The 17,960-nt window shown below is 44.7% G+C and overlaps 1 protein-coding gene across 3 annotated transcripts in view; it reads right to left on the bottom strand.

Moving 5' to 3' along the window:
* Positions 1–248: 248 nt before the first annotated feature.
* ASB9 (ankyrin repeat and SOCS box containing 9) overlaps positions 249–17,960 on the bottom strand; it is a 40,932-nt gene continuing 23,220 nt past the window's right edge. Inside the window, exons 6-7 of one of the 3 annotated variants that reach the window (XM_081221945.1) lie at positions 16,666–16,857; positions 249–774 (exon numbers count right to left, since the gene is read on the bottom strand). In XM_081221945.1, the coding sequence (XP_081078071.1) occupies positions 725–774; positions 16,666–16,857 (242 nt within the window). In that variant the 3' untranslated portion in view covers positions 249–724. Of the gene's footprint in view, positions 775–10,174; positions 10,391–16,599; positions 16,858–17,960 lie in introns of those variants that run through there. The other 2 variants (XM_081221944.1, XM_081221946.1) reach the window with 2 other exon arrangements.

The following is a 17,960-nucleotide window of genomic DNA, read 5'->3' as shown; positions in this document are numbered from 1 at the left end:
CACTGATCAGGCGTGGAAAAGAGAGTCCGCTTAGAGCCTTGGAATCTGAGACATCAGGATTTTCACTGATCAAAAGCTTTCCACAACTCTGGGGTAGTGTTTTCATAGTAGCTGGTACTAGTACACATGCTTCGTTCTTCCTCTCTTCTGCTGCTAAATCCCCAAACGGCAGAATACATTTTCACTAAACCCAACTAACATAGGAAGTGATTGGATCAGAAGAACTTATTAATAAGCCAAAGGGCGCAACAGGGCCTGTTTCCATCAGTAACTGCCAGTAGCTAGGGGCTCTGGAGGAATTTTTTTTTTTAACTTTTTTCCATCACTGCAGTTTGACAGGTTCAGAGCATAACTGATACAACCACATCTGAAATACGTTTCTACAAACACCACGGTTAATGTCAGTTCTGGAAAATGTAGGGAGGAAAACAACCAAGGTGATGTTCTAGTTAATAAAAACCTTCCGAGGAAACCATGTGCACCTCAAATGATCACTCTTAGCTTTGTCTGCGAGTATCCCTAGGCTATCTTCGGGTGGCAAATAACCCCAGTGGCTCTTGCTATTCAAGTGTCAGTCCTTCCTAGTAAGACGAGAAAAGTGTATCTGTTACAGAAAGTGTACCTTCTGACTCAGCTTCCGTTAGGTTAGTGCTGTTTGTTGATGGTCTTCCCAAGGGTAAAGACTGACTTGCATTTGAGCTGCTCCCTCCATATTGTTTTCTCCTTATGACAAAGGGTACAGAGGACGACCGACCTGGGGAACACATCTTAATCCTAAAAGAGACAAGACAATGGACCCCCTTATGACCAAGAATCTGGCACTCAGACTGTTTCAGTAATCATTTGGTTCTAAGGAATAGAATCTACTCAAGCTAGTTTCAGTGAAAGGACAAAGATCTCATGGAAGAAGAAGCTGTATAGATTTCAGTTTCCAGAAAGAGAAGGAAGAAAAAAGATAATTTCAAGAAGCTTAACAATAGGCACATGTGAATATTTACTCCAGTGCCCCACCATTTACTTGACACAGTTGACCATTCTCTGAGTCTTTGTTTTGCTTGATTCAAACTTTCCAGAGAAGGAATGTGAGTGACCCCTGGCAAACCTCAGATCGACCATTCTAGGAATGCTACGCTTGCCTGTCTCATTACACTGGGCAAAGCCACGTAGGACAGTTTCCCATTCTTAAGACTAATAGCAAGGAACAAGGTAAGCTAGAACAGGAAATTGGCTGTGGAAGCCAGATCCACTAGCATCTTTACTCAGTACGCTAACAAGCCATAGGGTAGTGCTATAGCCTGCGGTTTATGTTTGAATAATTGGCAATCTGGATTTGCAACCTGATGAAATTTACCTCCGTACATTTCATACATTATAATCATGTACGCTGGCTCTGGCTTACATGGAAAAATATATCCACGTGCAAAGTTAAAGTGGCCAGTCATTCTGTCATTTCAACCATCCAATGGGTTGATTTCACTGTGGAAAAAAAAATATCTATTGAGTCAAAATGTTTGATCTGGTGACCGAGAGCAGACCCAAACTGAAAGGAACAGAAAGATTTGACATGTGTATGGCCAGATAAGTTACTGTGATATTAATTCTGCTTTCTTTTCACTGTGAGGTTAATATTCTTCACTGCTAATTCGAGTTCAGGGGTCGGCAAACTTTTTTCCGTGAAGGACCAGACAGTAAGTAAATTAGGCTTTGCGGGCCTATGGCATCTGTCACAACTACTCAACTTTGACGTAGTGCCAAAGCAGACATTGAGAATATGTAAATGAATGGGTGTCACTCTGTTCCAAGAAAACTTTATTTACAAAAACAGGAGGCAAGATGGATTGGGTCTGCTAACCATTCTTTGCCAACCTCTGTTCTAGATCATTTCTATTCCTCCTCCCTCAAACCTTTAACTCCTTTTAAAGGAATATCACCAGAGGATACAACCCCCCAGCCCTCCTCGTTACGGTCACCAACAAACGTCTGGTTTTTAGACCTGGCTCTCTGTCTCCCTCTTAACCTTTTATGCTTGTCATTGTTCTTGGCAATTTTCCCGCTCATGGAGAAGGTAATTCACCCTATGTCCTCACTTCTCTGTTCCTTGCAGCCTTCAGTTCCAATGATCTTTTCCTTAACCCACCCACTTAATGCACTCACTTTTTCATAGGTCTGTCATCTCCAATAACCAAACTACCTCCAAAACCTTGATTTCCAGCCTCTCACTAACAATCAATCCCGCTTGCTCTAGATACCAATAGCTCTTTGACTCACTGAGGTCACTGGGACTTCCAACCCACTGGCCGTACCACTTTTTTACTGTCTACCAGCCCCGTCCTCCTATCTCTCCTTGCCCAGTTTAGACAGCAACCATACCACTGTGTACTCCTTTTTTTTTAAACATCTTTATTGGAGTATAATTGCTTTACAACGTTGGGTTAGTTGCTGCTGTGTAACAAAGTGAATCAGCTATACATAAACATATATCCCTATATCTCCTCCCTCTTACGTCTCCCTCCCACCCTCCCTATCCCACCCCTCCAGGTGGTCACAAAGCACCGAGCTGATCTCCCTGTGCTATGCGGCTGCTTCCCACTAGCTATCTATTTTACGTTTGGTAGTGTATATGTCCATGCCACTCTCTCATTTCGTCCCAGCTTACCCTTCCCCCTCCCCATGTCCTCAAGTCCATTCTCTACGTCTGCATCTTTATTTGTGTCCTGCCCCTAGGTTCTTCAGAACCATTTTTTTTAGATTCCACATATATGTGGAATCTAAACAGCATACGGTATTTGTTTTTCTCTTTCTGACTTACTTCACTCTGTATGACAGACTCTAGGTCCATCCACCTCACTACAAATAACTCAGTTTTGTTCCTTTTTATGGCTGAGTAACATTCCATTGTATATATATGCCACATCTTCTTTATCCATTCCTCTGTCGATGGACACTTAGGTTGCTTCCACGTCCTGGCTATTGTAAATAGTGCTGCAATGAACACTGTGTGTGTACTCCTCTTAACTCCCTTGGCCCTCTTTCCCAGCACTTCACCCATGCCAGGGCGGCACCTGAGCGCCGAGCGTGGCTGGAGGAGAAACACAATCATGACGACAGATCTCAGGTGGGTACTCTGCATACCCAACTATCCTACCATGGTTCTCCAGTACAGTTAACTTTTCCACCCTTGGAGACAATCACTTCACATCTTTTCCACCCTCTCACCTACCAAGTCGCCTCCTCCTACTCACTCTTCCTGTTTCATTGGAATAACAGCAACTACACGAGCCTGGACTTCCCTGGGCTCACGAACATTTATAATTCGGGATTGGAGGCTGGGGTTCCCTAAAGGGAGGCACCTTTTGTGCTAAGTGCCCACTTTCCTGGCTTGCATTTCTGAAACTCACTGAGGGGATCATGTTAAGTTTTCCCAGAGCTTGAAGGCAGAGAACACCTGGAGACCTAGGGTGGAATCTGTTAACACGGGGAGACGTTAATTCCCCCAAGACTGAAAGGGGACTGTGGTTTGGGGGTGGGTGCCAGAAGTGTGTGCTCATGCCCTCTTCCCACACAACAGCTTGGAGAAGTGGCACAGCGTTAAGAGAGAATTGCTACAGGGTATCTTGAGGGAGGCTGGCTCTCAGGCACCAGGGCTCCCAGCCTCCATCTGAGCATTAGGTCACGTGGTTGCCACAGAGCCTCCTGTATCCAAGAAACCACGTGGGACTGGACAACAAATATCATCAGCGCCCACCTCGACCTAAGACCAGGAGGCCCTCCTTGCGTGTTCCGGGTACCATAAGACGCTTGAGATCTCTGCTTAACCCTTCAGTGGGGTCCATAATATGACTGATGCTGAATTTCCAGCCAGGATGATAGTGGTTTGGAACCAATTCACTTGAGAATTAAAAGAAATGGGACATTTCTTATATCCTATGTAGAAGGGTAAAACACAGACCCACTACATTTGAGTCTGTACAATGCAACTCAGTGGAAGAAATTTCCACCTGAGGCTTTCTGAAGTGCATTCTTAAGTCAAACACACAACATGTTGAAATGGACAAAAAGCAGGATGCTACCGTCCCCAGTTTTCATGGTCCTAGCCCAATGTTTACAACGTAAATACTCAGGCATCCAGCAGAGTTATCTTCTAACAGAAGTATCTTCCAACAGAGGTATCTTCTAAGCCAATGAAGCTTAAACACTTAAAACATCACATTAAAATTCCCACACAGGCCTGTAGAACCACCTGACTTCACTGTACTTTAAAAAAGAAAAAGCTTTTCAAAAGGGCATAGAAAGTTGAAAAAAAATCTCATATCGCCTGGAGTGAGCAAAGAGACCTTGGGTGGGGAGGAAAGTGAGGGGAAATCAGTTTTACTTGCTTCGGCCTCACAGTGGATTTTGTGAAATAAAGGGTAGAAAATCAATCTTGGCAAATCAGTGAGAATTTACACACTTGAAGGAGTCCAAAGGTCTCGTAGGGTGTATCAGACAGGAGGACGTTCTCCTCCAGCACATCATGGGGGATATGGCGTGAAGGTTGGGCCCTTTTCTGTACTGAGGACAGCGTGCCAAGAATGCCTGCCGCATTCCTCGTCAAGACAAGTCCGAGGCGGAAGCCAAACCGGAGCGCAACTTCCTCAACCCACACACTCTGAAGGGTGGGACCAGAGAAAGACACAGGAAGGCTTGGAAGCTTCTGTTCCCAACTCACCAAAACAAGCCTCCAGGTTACATCCAACAGAAGTCCCCCTTATCCTGCCTCTGATGGTGAGTGCCCCTGGCATTTGGGGGCTGCTGGGCCATCTGATAGAAGAGACTTCCTGTGACATCCCCAAGGAATCAGACGGGAAACTAGAGTATGCAAGGTGGGCCTTGAGCAGGAGGCAGACCTGGAGGCTCCTGCCCGTCTCCGGGCTTCACGCTCCTGGGTGTGGAGGAGACATCACAGGTAAGTGCTGAAGGGAAGTTGGGAGAGGGAAGGACCAATGTCCTCTGCCTGAGGGAAGTTGGCCAGGGGCCAGGAGGTGGACCAGTAGCAAACATAGCTGCATGTTATAAGCATGTTACTTGGTTTCCCTTCTGGTTTCTATAAACAGTAGTGAAGTCTCCTGTAAAACATCTGCCTAGTTGAAACTGTCCTTCCTTGTCTTGGTCCCATTCAAGCTGCCATCACAAAAACACCATAGCCTGGGTGGCTTAAACAACGAGTATTTATTCCTCACACTTCTGGAGGCTGGGAAGTCTAAGATCAAGGCGGCAGGAGATGTGGTGTCTGGTGAGGACCAGCTTTTGGCTCTTAGATGGCCATCTTCTCACTGTGTCCTCACATGGTGGAAGAGGCAATAGAATGCTCTGGGGTCTCCATTATAAGGGCACTAATCCCATCATGAGGGCCCTATCTTTATGACCTAATCACCTCCCAAAGACACCACCTCAAATACCATCACATTGGGGGTTAGGATTTCAACATACGAATTTTGGTGGGACACATTCAGTCCACAACATACTTAGATTTACAGAAGCATCGTGACAGCCAGTACAAGGGAGAGCCGCACTCCCCCACCTCCCCCACAGGCAGGCATGCCAGTGACCTTGTACTTAGCGAGCAGGCTCCAGAGGGAATGGAGGCAAGGCTGAGAAGTCCCACTTCCTGGCCTCACCTAGCCCTTCCTTCATCATTGCCAAACTTGTTGATCTAGGCTTGATGTGATTAAAGGAATTATGTGGTCCCTGACAGTCCTGTATGACCTGGGGGAAGTTACCTGACCTCTCTGTGGCTGTCTCCTTAGCTATAAAATGTATATCACAGGATTATTATAAGTATTAAATGACTTGATGTTTGTGAAATTCTTAGAGCCATGCCTCATATAGAGTAAGCACTATATACATGTATGATTATATAACAAAAACCATCATTATCATGTGATTATATATCGGACCTCAGATAAATTGAAACAACATTGATGGTTATTAGCCATTAGTAGGTATGGTAGGCAGAATTCTGAAATGGCCCCCAAGATTCTGGGTCCCTGGTGTACACAATCCTTCTGCTAGTTACTAAATTAAACACTAATCTAGGTGCTCATTTGAAGGGATTTTTCAGGTGTAATTAAGGTCCCAAATCAGGAGATTAACCAGGTAGGCCTGACCTCATCAGGTGGGCCCTTTAGAAGCAGAGAGTTTCCTCCAGCTGGTCAGAGCATAGGAATGCAGGGAGATGCACTCCACGGCCTAGAAGAAAGCCAGAATCCATGCTGTGAACTTCCTACAGAGGGGACCACATGGCAAGGAAATGTGGGTGGTCTCTAGATACTGAGCAGTCCTGAGCTGACAGGTAGCAGGCATGAAAACAGGGACCTGAGTCCCACAGGTGCAAGGTACTGAATTCTACCAACAGCCAGTCATCTTGGAGGAAGACCCCTGAGCCCTGGATGAGAACTGTGGCCTTAGCCAACACCTTGATTTCAGCCCTGTGAGTCCCTGAGCAGAGAATGCAGTCACGCCATGCCTGGACCTCTGACCTACAGAAACTATGAGATAATAAATTCATGTTGCTTTAAGTCACTAAGTTTGTGATACTTTGTTATGCGGCAATAGAACACTAATACAGCAAGAAAAAAAAAACATGCAGAACTCGCAAATGCACAGCCAGACGATGTTGTTCAAAGGCCAAACAGCTGCCCCTCCACCCTGCCCATTACAGATAACGATTTTTCGCTGATGAAATCAGTACCAAATACTCTCAGTTCGAAAAAAACTTCCTTTGCCACGCGGGGCTTGGTCCCACGGGAAGGCATTGTTCACCAGCATCACTGCAGGGCAAGGCTGACCCACCTGCTTCAAGACGCAGCAAGTCTGGGGGCTCCCAGGCGGGTTCCCGAGGCTGGGGTAAGAGTTGGGTGATGTTCGATCTAAACCCGGCACAGCCTCCTGACCTCATACCGAGACCTTTGACCTAAGGACGTGGCTCCGCCTCCACGTCCAAGGACTTCCGGGAAACTAGGCAGGGCTTTAGGACCCAGGAACCAGAGCTCTGGGATTTACTGAAGAAAACAAAAGGCAGGGCGTATAATGGTTAAGAGCTCTGGCTTCTGCATTAAACCCTGGCTTCACCACCTGTGACTTTTTGCAAATTCCTTCGCCCTGTGCATCCCCATCTGTAAAATGGGGATGCCAGAGTTGTGCAGCTTGGAAGGTAAGGCTTATAAAACACTGGTGCGAGGGGTCTAGCCCTTAGCAAGCCCTCCAAAACGGGAGCTGTTGTTTAGCTGATTTTGTTGCTGATCAGGTCTTCTACACTAGCCCTAATGCTGGGCTTTCATCAGATTGTAAATGCCCACCCCCACCCCGTGCGCCAGATCAGACAGCAGAGCACATCTCGTTCCATTGTTTCTGAGCCCGAGGGACTGCTTAATGACTAAGTACTCCAGCCTGGAACATGGAGTATCAAACCATGTCAATTAGCCCCAGTATAAACGCAGGATACATCAATCATCCTTCGCTGGCCTCTTCTTGTACCAAGTGGTCAGCGTTTCTACTGGATAAAACCAAGGGAATGTAGTAAACTTACAATATGAGACTGGGCTACAAGAAATATGTGGGAAGTTTGCACTCTTAAAACAGACAAAGTAATTCGCATTTTTAAAAGATGGTTTCACGATGCTGAAAATTTACATCCCTCATTCAAAAAGGTGGGGTTCTATTAAATGTCACCGAACCAGCTTTGATGATGGAATTTATGAGACTGTGCCAGAACGTGATGATAAAGCGTTCAAAGGTATATATCACTTATAAATATAACCACATCTAGACTCATAAAAATAGACTTTCTATTTAAATAGAATTTTCTTTCTGAGCACTGCTAAGTGAAGTAATTTGAAATTTTCCTAAGTTGCAATGAGGCAGGTGGTGGTGGTATTTTTCCCATTTGTGCAGATGACCATCTATTACGTGGATTTGCAAATTGGTTAACTGGCTGGAAGATCTGAGAAGAAAAATGCTGTTCTAGTACTTTTGTACAGTCCTGGGTTAAACTCAGAGAATTTGGCCAAGAGAAGATTAACATAAGCAACATTCTGTCCGATACATTTTCTATGAGAAACCAGGCTATTTTAAAAACAAACAAACAAAAACTAGTGTTTTCAAAAAGAAAACTATAGCAAAATGCCTAAGCTCCTTACTCCCTAGCAAATGATTCTTCCGACTAGAGTGTGAGATCCAGAAAGTCAGTACCTTTGCCTATCTCCTTCACTGTGGCTACCCTGGTGCCTAGAAGAGCGCCCAGCACTCACTAAATATGTCCTGAACAAATGAACTAATGAAATTAACTGAACTAGCAAGCTCTATGCTGTTGGTGTTCGTTTTCTGTCTAAATTCTGAGCAGTTAAAAATGTAAACATGATCAGACCAAGAAAGAAAGGGAAAAAAAAAGCAGGGAGGTGATATAAATTCACATTTGAATTTCTGAGCACACTGGAAGAGAAGAAAACCCAGTGTCAATGGAATTTACCACTACAAACTTTTCATCCCTGCATGGAAATTTCCAGAGCCTATGTTGTAAACCATCTTACAATGGGTCATTTATGAGGAGCTTAAATGATTGTGTGCCAGCAGCGCCATCTTCTGGGTGACTAGTTGGGCATTTTAGAACAATATTCTGGAGTCTTCTTTTTCATATAGCAAATTGAATTTAGAATCACAAAAAATTACATAGGAAGTATCTTTACAGGTCATCTAGGCCATATGTCATCTTACAGGTAAGTATTTGCCTTAAGCGGGTACAACATTTTCTTACTTTCTCTTGATCCAATGGAGCACCAAATTCATGTCTCAGAGAGAAGACAAACTACAGCCATCATTACTAAATTATATCACAGGTCTCATATAAACCAGAAACTGAAAGGCAGTTAAAATCCATTTGTCGAGGGCTTCCCTGGTGGCGCAGTGGTTGAGAGTCCGCCTGCCGATGCAGGGGACATGGGTTCGTGCCCCAGTCCGGGAAGATCCCACATGCCGCGGAGCGGCTGGGCCCGTGAGCCATGGTCGCTGAGCCTGCGCGTCCGGAGCCTGTGCTCCACAACGAGAGAGACCACGACAATGAGAGGCCCGCGTACCGCAAAAAAAAAAAAAAAAACATTTCTCGAGCATCTGAAGAGTGCTGTCAAATAGGAATTTCTGCAACAATGGAACAACAGAACTTTCTGTGATGATCTATACATGTCTGTGCTGTCCAATACAGTAGTCACTGGCCATGTGTGGTTATTAAACATCTGAAATGTGCCTCATGATTCTGAGGAACTGGATTTTTAATTGTATCTAATTTTAATTAATTTACATTTTTAAAATAGCCACATACGGCTGGTGTAGGGTTTCTCAACCTTGGCACTATTGACATTTTGGGCTGGGTCATGCTTTGCTGTGGTGGCTGTCTTGTGCACTGTAGGGTATTTAGCAACAGCCCTGGCCTCTATCCACTGGCCAGGCGTACCCTCGCCCTCAGTTGTGACAATCATAAAAGTCTCCAGACATTGTCAAATATCCCCTAAGGGGAAAAATCGCTCCTGGTTGAGAACCACTGGGCTAGTAGCTATTGCACTGAGCAGCATGGTTCTAGAAGATGCCTGATATGTATAGGACATTTGGTTGAGAAAGAACTGCCCACTATCCTATAGTGGGGCAGTGGTGGTCTTGTCATAAGAACAGGGAAGGTTAAAAAAACTAGAGTCAGACGTAGTCAAAGAAATGTCTTGCTTCTTTAATCTTCCTTCCCTTGTAGCAGAGATGGAGCCAGGAGAGTGATACTGGAAACTTCTGTCTCCCGCACAAGTCCCCAGGTTAGCAATAGAAAACCTACACTCAAATCTGGCTGCCTGTCCTCACTGGGGGTAATGGGACAAACTGACTTCCCCGAGTCTCAGGGTCTCACCTGGAGAAGGGGAGAGCATAGTACCTACCTGGTGGGGTTGCTGTGAGCTAAATTAGGTGAAGCATAAAGTGTTCCCAGCTCAGTGCTTGGCACGATCAACACCATACTTGTTATCTTAGCCACCCTCTTCCAGGCGGCAGGGGGCGGAGGGCTGTGGTGGGATTTTTCATGCCCTCCAACCAATGACACAAAAGTACCCAGTATGTTCCTTTACAAATAAAAATCTCCTTGAAAAAAAAAAACTAGCCAAACTCTAATAAACCTGACTTTATTTTAAAATCCCAGTGGCCTCAACACTCGATAACCTTTGTCTGTTGTTTGTGATGCCATTCCCTTGACACATTTAAATGTGGAGGAGAAACCATTTCAGCTCCTCAGGGAGGCTGAGTCCGGTGATCTTATGATGCTGCTTGATCCCAAAGCACTTCCAAATTCTAAGGCGGCATAACTGCATCAAAGAAGGGGGCCCTGGAGAAAGATGATAAGACAAGTCACCCATGGGTTTCACTGATCTAAGACTTTTCCCTTCCTTCGTTGAAAGCATACAAGCTATGACACTATTATAAGGAAATAATATGGTGCAGCTTAAGACCATGTTCTGCTTTTTGTAGGAGGCATTTTTAGGCCATGTTCTCTCTTTTCTGGTATCTCATTGAAATGAGTTTGCTAGGTTTTGATTTAGAACAAAGACCTTCAAAGCTCAGTCTCACCAATGGAGGCTTATGGGAGCTAATTTTGGAATTACAAAAGTATGGAATTCCCAGCAATGACAAGAAAATCCATGTTTAATGCCTTCCTTATCTTTACTTTAAAAAAAAATAAGGTCATATTTCTGGATGCAAATACTTTTATAATTTAGCAGTTTTAAGATATTCAAATATAAGAAGCTATCAGTGAAGCATAAATGTTACCTGAAGTCATATTTGTTTTGTTTTGTTTTTAACATCTTTATTGGAGTTTAATTGGAGTTTACAATGGTGTGTTAGTTTCTGCTTTATAACAAAGTGAATCAGCTATACATATACATATATCCCCATATCCCCTCCCTCTTGCGTCTCCCTCCCACCCTCCCTATCCCACCCCTCTAGGTGGTCACAAAGCACCAAGTTGATCTCCCTGTGCTATGCGGCTGCTTCCCACTAGCTATCTATTTTACATTAGGTAGTGTATATATGTCCATGCCACTCTCTCACTTCGTCCCAGCTGACCCTTCCCCCTCCCCATGTCCTTAAGTCCATTCTCTACGACTGCATCTTTATTCCTGTCCTGCCCCTAGGTGCTTCAGAACCTTTTTTTGTTTTGTTTTTTTTAGATTCCATATATAAGTGTTAGCATATGGTATTTGTTTTTCTCTTTCTGACTTACTTTACTCTGTATGACAGACTCTAGGTCCATCCACCTCACTACAAATAACTGAATTTCATTTCCTTTTATGGCTGAGCAATATTCCATTGTGTATATGTGCCACATCTTCTTTATCCATTCATCTGTCGATGGGCACTTAGGTTGCTTCCATGGCCTGGCTATTGTAAATAGTGCTGCAGTGAACACTGGGGTGCATGACTCTTTTTGAATTATGGTTTTCTCAGGGTATATGCCCAGTAGTGGGATTGCTGGGTCGTATGGTCGTTCTATTTGTTGTTTTTTAAGGAACCTCCATACTGTTCTCCATAGTGGCTGTATCAATTTACATTCCCACCAACAGTGCGAGAGGGTTCCCTTTTCTCCATACCCTCTCCAGCATTTATTGTTTGCAGATTTTTTGATGATGGCCATTCTGACCGGTGTGAGGTGATACCTCATTGTAGTTTTGATTTGCATTTCTCTAATGATTAGTGATGTTGAGCATTCTTTCATGTATTTGTTGGCAGTCTGTATATCTTCTTGGGAGAAATGTCTATTTAGGTCTTCTGCCCATTTTTGGATTGGGTTGTTTGTTTTTTTGATATTGAGCTGCACGAGCTGCTTGTAAATTTTGGAGATTAATCCTTTGTCAGTTGCTTCATTTACAAATATTTTCTCCCATTCTGAGGGCTGTCTTTTCATCTTGTTTATGGTTTCCTTTGCTGTGCAAAACCTTTTAAGTTTCATTTGGTCCCATTTGTTTATTTTTGTTTTTATTTCCATTTCTCTAGGAGGTGGGTCAAAAAGGACCTTGCTGTGATTTATGTCATAGAGTGTTCTGCCTATGTTTTCCTCTAAGAGTTTGATAGTATCTGGCCTTATATTTAGGTCTTTAATCCATTTTGAGTTTATTTTTGTGTATGGTGTTAGAGAGTGTTCTAATTTCATTCTTTTACATGTAGCTGTCCAGTTTTCCCAGCACCACTTATTGAAGAGGCTGTCCTTTCTCCATTGTATGTTCTTGCCTCCTTTGTCATAAATTAGGTGTCCATATGTGTGTGGGTTTATCTCTGGGCTTTCTATCCTGTTCCATTGATCTATATTTCTGTTTTTGTGCCAGTACCATACTGTCTTGACTACTGTAGCTTTGTAGTATAGTCTGAAGTCCGGGAGCCTGATTCCTCCAGCTCCATTTTTCTTTCTCAAGATTGCTTTGGCTATTCGGGGTCTTTTTTGTTTCCATACAAATTGTGAAATTTTTTGTTCTAGTTCTGTGAAAAATGCCATTGGCAGTTTGATAGGGATTGCACTGAATCTATAGATTGCTTTGGGTAGTATAGTCGTTTACACAATGTTGATTCTTCCATTCCAAGAACACAGTATATCTCTCAATCTGTTTGTATCATCTTTAATTTCTTTCATCAGTGTCTTATAGTTTTGTGCATACAGGTCTTTTCATATTTGTTTTTATATTCTGCATTCAGAGTTGTCCCAGTGCTTCAACTCACAGGTGAAAAGTGAACTAGCACAAACCTTGCATAGGGATCCAGCCAAGTGTTTACATCTTAAGACAGTGATTCTCAAGGGGGGGGGCAGTATTTTGCTCCCTAGGGACACTTGGCAATGTCTGGAGCTAATTTTGTTTGTCATAACTTGTGGGGGGGGGGGGGTGGTGTTGCTACTACCATCTAGTGGGTGGACGACAGGGATGCTGCTAAACATCCTACAGTGCACAGGACAGGATGGCCCCCATCTGGCCCAAAATGTATATAGTGCTGAGCTTGAAAAACCCTGTCATAGGGTTAAAAGATGGGAAATGATTTCCCATCCCCAGCCCCTGCACTAAATTGTAATGGGAATTCCCTTTTGGTTATTAAAAACTTTTTAAAAGGCAAAGCTGTATACCTTCAAGAATCCCATAAAGCAGTAGCCCTCAAGCCTGACTGGGGGCGGGGGAGGGCTTTAAACTCCACCCCAAGGATGTTGCTTCAGTTACTGTCGGGTGGGGCCGGGGCATCTGATTTTTGTAAAGACACGTGTCCCAGGTCATTGTATTGTGTGGCCAGGGTTGAGAATGCAACCAAAAGGGTACAGTGGCCTCTAACTTTGATACCAAGCAGCACCCTGTGGGACTCCAGGGCACAAAAGCCCTTCCGTGTCCCCCATTTCTTTTCCTTTTTTTTTTTTTTTGCGGTACGCGGGCCTCTCACTGTTGTGGCCTCTCCCGTTGCAGAGCACAGGCTCCGGACGTGCAGGCTCAGCAGCCATGGCTCACAGGGCCAGCCGCTCCGCGGCATGTGGGATCTTCCCGGACCGGGGCACGAACCCGTGTCCCCTGCATCAGCAGGTGGACTCTCAACCACTGCGCCACCAGGGAAGCCCCCCCCATTTCTTGATTACAGGAAATAGGGTTCATTCAGCCTCCCTGACCTTCCCTGAGTTCCAAGAAGCAGGTTCAAACCAATGCTAATTAGGGAAGGGAGGGGATGCGGAGACAAGGGAGCAACAGTCAAGAGAAACAACAGTGCAGCCTTGAGGCAGGGTCCTGGTTCCCCTCAAGGGACACATATAACAATATCTTTGAGCTGTTTAGCAGATGCTGAAGCCCCCACCAGGTGGGAGAAGTTAACTGCGTGCTGACCACAAGCACGGAGACCCCAGACCAGCTGGAACCAGACGGTCCCAACTTCACCACCAACCAATCAGAAGAACGTCCACGAGCTGATCACACCCTCTCTGAACCATTACTATCAAACTCCTCACTACCCCCTCCAGGTCGGGACACAGTTTTGAGGGCATTAGCCTGCTGTGTCCCCCTTTGCCTGGCAAAGTAATAAAGCTATTCTCTTCTACTTCACCCAAAACTCTGTCTCCGAGACTTAATTCAGTGTCAGGGTACGGAGGCCGGATTTGGCTTCAATTTCCTATAGCATCACTGCAAGCTACAGGATAAACTGGGTTGCATACTTCTCAGGTGATGGAAAACAAGGAGAGGTAGAAACAGACATATATACAAGGAAAGAAAGAAAGGAAATATTTTCAATCAGGTCCTCAGAGCACATTCAGAAGGTCCCTGTTGAAATTCAGGGCACCTTCCACACATGTTCAGTGTACTCAAGGTGTATATTAATGAAGGATTTCCCAGTGTGCTCAAAGCATTTATTAACAAGCTGCAGAAGGCATAGTGTGGGGCAACTGAACTTAATCTCCTCTCACTAAGGCACTTTGAAGGAAGTTACTAATCACATGTGCTAGATACAATGTCAGGGACAAGTGCCAGTATAAAGATGAATATAACCCAGGTTGAGTTGTATTCATTGTTTTTCCTTCTGATTTTAAAAGAAATTAAAACATTTCTGTGGGCCCCTAAAAACATAATGGACCCCACGCATTGTGCCATCTGTGCCTGCTGGAGAAATCGGCCCCGTCTATAGAGATACAATTTTTTGAAAACAAGAAATTGTCAAAGTACAGGCAGAGTTGCCTGGGGGTGACCCCACTGCTTCTCATAAAGGGGTTTCTATTGGATTGTTCCTTGTGCCTCGGCTCGGGGAGCACAGGCCTTGTTTGGGGGGCCCCAAGGCAAGCTATGGCCACAAGTACGCTGGGGCAGTGGGTGTAGCAGGAAGAAGGATTCAGGGGCCACTTTACAATTCTGCCCAGAGCCCTAATTCTCAGCATGTGGGGAGAAAATAACCAGATTACATCACATCAGAATTCTTCTGGGACTTCCCTGGTGGCACAGTGGTTAAGAATCCATCTGCCAGTACAGGGGATATGGGTTCGAGCCCTGGTCTGGGAAGATCCCACATGCCACGGAGTAACTAACTAAGCCCGTGCGCCACAACTACTGAACCTGCACTCTAGAGCCCACGTGCCACAACTATTGAGCCCACACACCTAGAGCCCATGCTCCACAACAACAGAAGCCACCGCAATGAGAAGCCCGTGCACCGCAACAAAGAGTAGCCCCGGCTCGCTGCAACTAGAGAAAGCCCGTGCTCAGCATCGAAGACCCAATGCAGCCAAAAATAAATAAATAAAATAAAATAACAAATAAAAAAAATAGAAATAAAAAAAAGAATCCTTCTGGTAGGGAAGCCTGCTTCAAACTCCCACAACCCCTAAGACTCAACAAAGTCCGCACTCCGGCAGAAAAAAGCAGGTCCTCAGCTGGCTGCTCTCCACCTCTAGGGACAAGTAAGAATGCAGTCTTAGGTCTCTTCTCCCCATCCCAGCCCACCCGTGACCTCTCAGCCCAGGGAAGTGTCCCTACCCCCTTGCACACTGCTCAACCCCAGTGTTTAGTGGTTTGGGTCAGGAGTGTCAGTTTTTATTAACAGAGGAGTGTGGACTCAGTGTTGATTAATGTATTATATTGGATTGGCCAAAAAGTTCATCCGGATTTTTCCATAAGATGGCACAGAAAATCCGAACAAACTTTTTGGCCAATCCAATAGTAAATGTCTCCTGATTGCTGTGCATCATGAAAGTAATACCGTGTAATACTCAATGAGTTGAATTCTTACCCCCCATCCCAGAAGCCAAATGCCCAGTAGTTCAGCCTATCTGTACTGCAGTAAGACATCCTGGGGCATTGTACAACCCCAAAGACGCTTCTGCTGCATCTCTCTAAAGCATGACTTACAAATACCCTATTACATCACTTATATGTGGAATCTAAAATATGACACAAGTGAACTTATCTACGAAACACAAACAGACTCACAGGCATAGAGAACAGCCTTGTGGTTGCCAAGGGGGAGGGGGGGTGGGGGAGGGATGGATTGGGAGTTTGGGGTTAGCAGATGTAAACTAGTATATATAGAACAGATAAACAAGGTCCTACTGTAGAGCACACGGAACTATATTCAGTATCCTGTGATAAACCATAACGGAAAAGAATACGAAAAAGAGTGTATATGTATAAGTGAATCACTCTGCTGTACAGCAGAAATAAACGTAACATTATAAATGAGCTACACTTCACTAAAATAAATTTTAAAAAAATAAAGCATGTCGTACACCTGAAACTAATGCAACATTGTAAATCAACTATACCCCAATAAAAATTTTTTTTAAAATACAGCATGTCTTAGGTAACTTTAACATTTTAAAACGGTATCTTAATTCTTTGAAAGCTGGCCTATCCCACATATGAACATTAGATCATCCAAACAGCCTGTCTCCAACATGCCAAAGAGCAGGATGGTTATCTATTATATAACCAGTACTGTACCTTGCTGAATACTAAACTATCTCAGCTCCCCACATTTGGTGAAGGCAGAGCACAATCTTTTTCATAACATACGAAGTCAGAACTCGGTAAGTACCTGCCTCCTGCTAGAGCCCACAGGAGTCTATGGATTAGGGCTTAGATTCAGGCAAAGGAGAAGCACCTTCTCTCTGCAAGAAGAGCTGGCTCAGGGGGCTCTCTGGAGGCACCAGCTCCAAGGGACGGTGGCCTTCAGCATCCCTGGCCTGGGTGTCTGCTCCAAAGTCCATGAGCAGGCAGGCCAGCTCCCCACTGGACGCCCTGGCCACCGCGTGCAGAGGGGAATCCAGCCCCCGGCCTTGGTTCACGCTCGCTCCTAAACAATCACGAGAACAAGAGTCAGCCAAGGAGCAGAGTGCAAGCACCCCCTTCTCAAAGCACTGCACCTCAAAATTCCCTACCAAAAGGGCATCCATAGCAGGCACAGTAGTTCTCCTGAGAAAACAGGAGATGACTTGATTCCATTTAATAATATGGGGAAAATGCCACTTGACAATGTGACTGAATGTACCACAGGAGCTCTGTGACATATGAGGTTGAACATCTTGCCTTTGAGCACTCTACACAGGTGTGATACATGCAAGAAGAATCCTGGTGGCAGGAAAGCTGCACATTCATTATTAATGGAGCCCAAATATTAGCCAGTACAGGCCGGAAGTGAGGCTAGATGGTGAAATCTCATCTATGGCAATTATCCACATTTACACGCCGAGCAACTGCCATGCGGTTTTAAACCAGAGACTTGGGACCACGTGATTTGGACTGTGAAGGGCAATCAATTATGGCAGCATTGCCTAGATTGGGGTGGCCAATCCCAAGATCACAGGGAAGGTGGCAAAGCCCTCCTCTTCAGGGATAAGGTAGAATTCGAGGACCATCCCCACCCAATTCCATCCTTACACTCTCAACAAATCCCTACCCCAGTCCAGATGCTGGCTCCCGCTGTGATGTGTGGGGACATATGACTTTGCCTGAGCTGCTGTCCCTCTAGTAAAATGGGAATCTAGGTCCAGTCAACAAATGTTAACTGAATGGTTCTTGTATTGGTCTTAGCTTTGTGAGGGATGCCAAACATGGCCCTCTCCTGACTAGGAGCTTAAAATCCACCTAGGGTAATAGAAGAAAGAGAGGGAGAGAAGGAGAGAGGGAACCAATCTCCTAATTCATGGTAATGGCTGCCAAGTGAGTAGAAGGCAATGAGGACGGTAAGAACATTCAGCAAAGGGCAAGATTACTGGATTTTTAAAGAATAACCAGGACTCAGATAATGAAGGAGGTGATGAAGTGGTATCCCAAGTGTTGAAGAAGGGTCTGGATAACAGCAGGAAGGTGCAAAAGAATGATGCGACCTACGACTTTTCAAAAATATAATATTTACAATGGACTAAAAATGGGGCAAGTTCTATTTCCAAGTCAAAG

Source organism: Mesoplodon bidens (genome assembly GCF_964165515.1).
Source record: "Mesoplodon bidens genome assembly, chromosome: X".
In the NCBI taxonomy this organism is placed as follows: domain Eukaryota; kingdom Metazoa; phylum Chordata; class Mammalia; order Artiodactyla; family Ziphiidae; genus Mesoplodon; species Mesoplodon bidens.
This window is presented reverse-complemented; position numbering and strand designations above follow the sequence as displayed.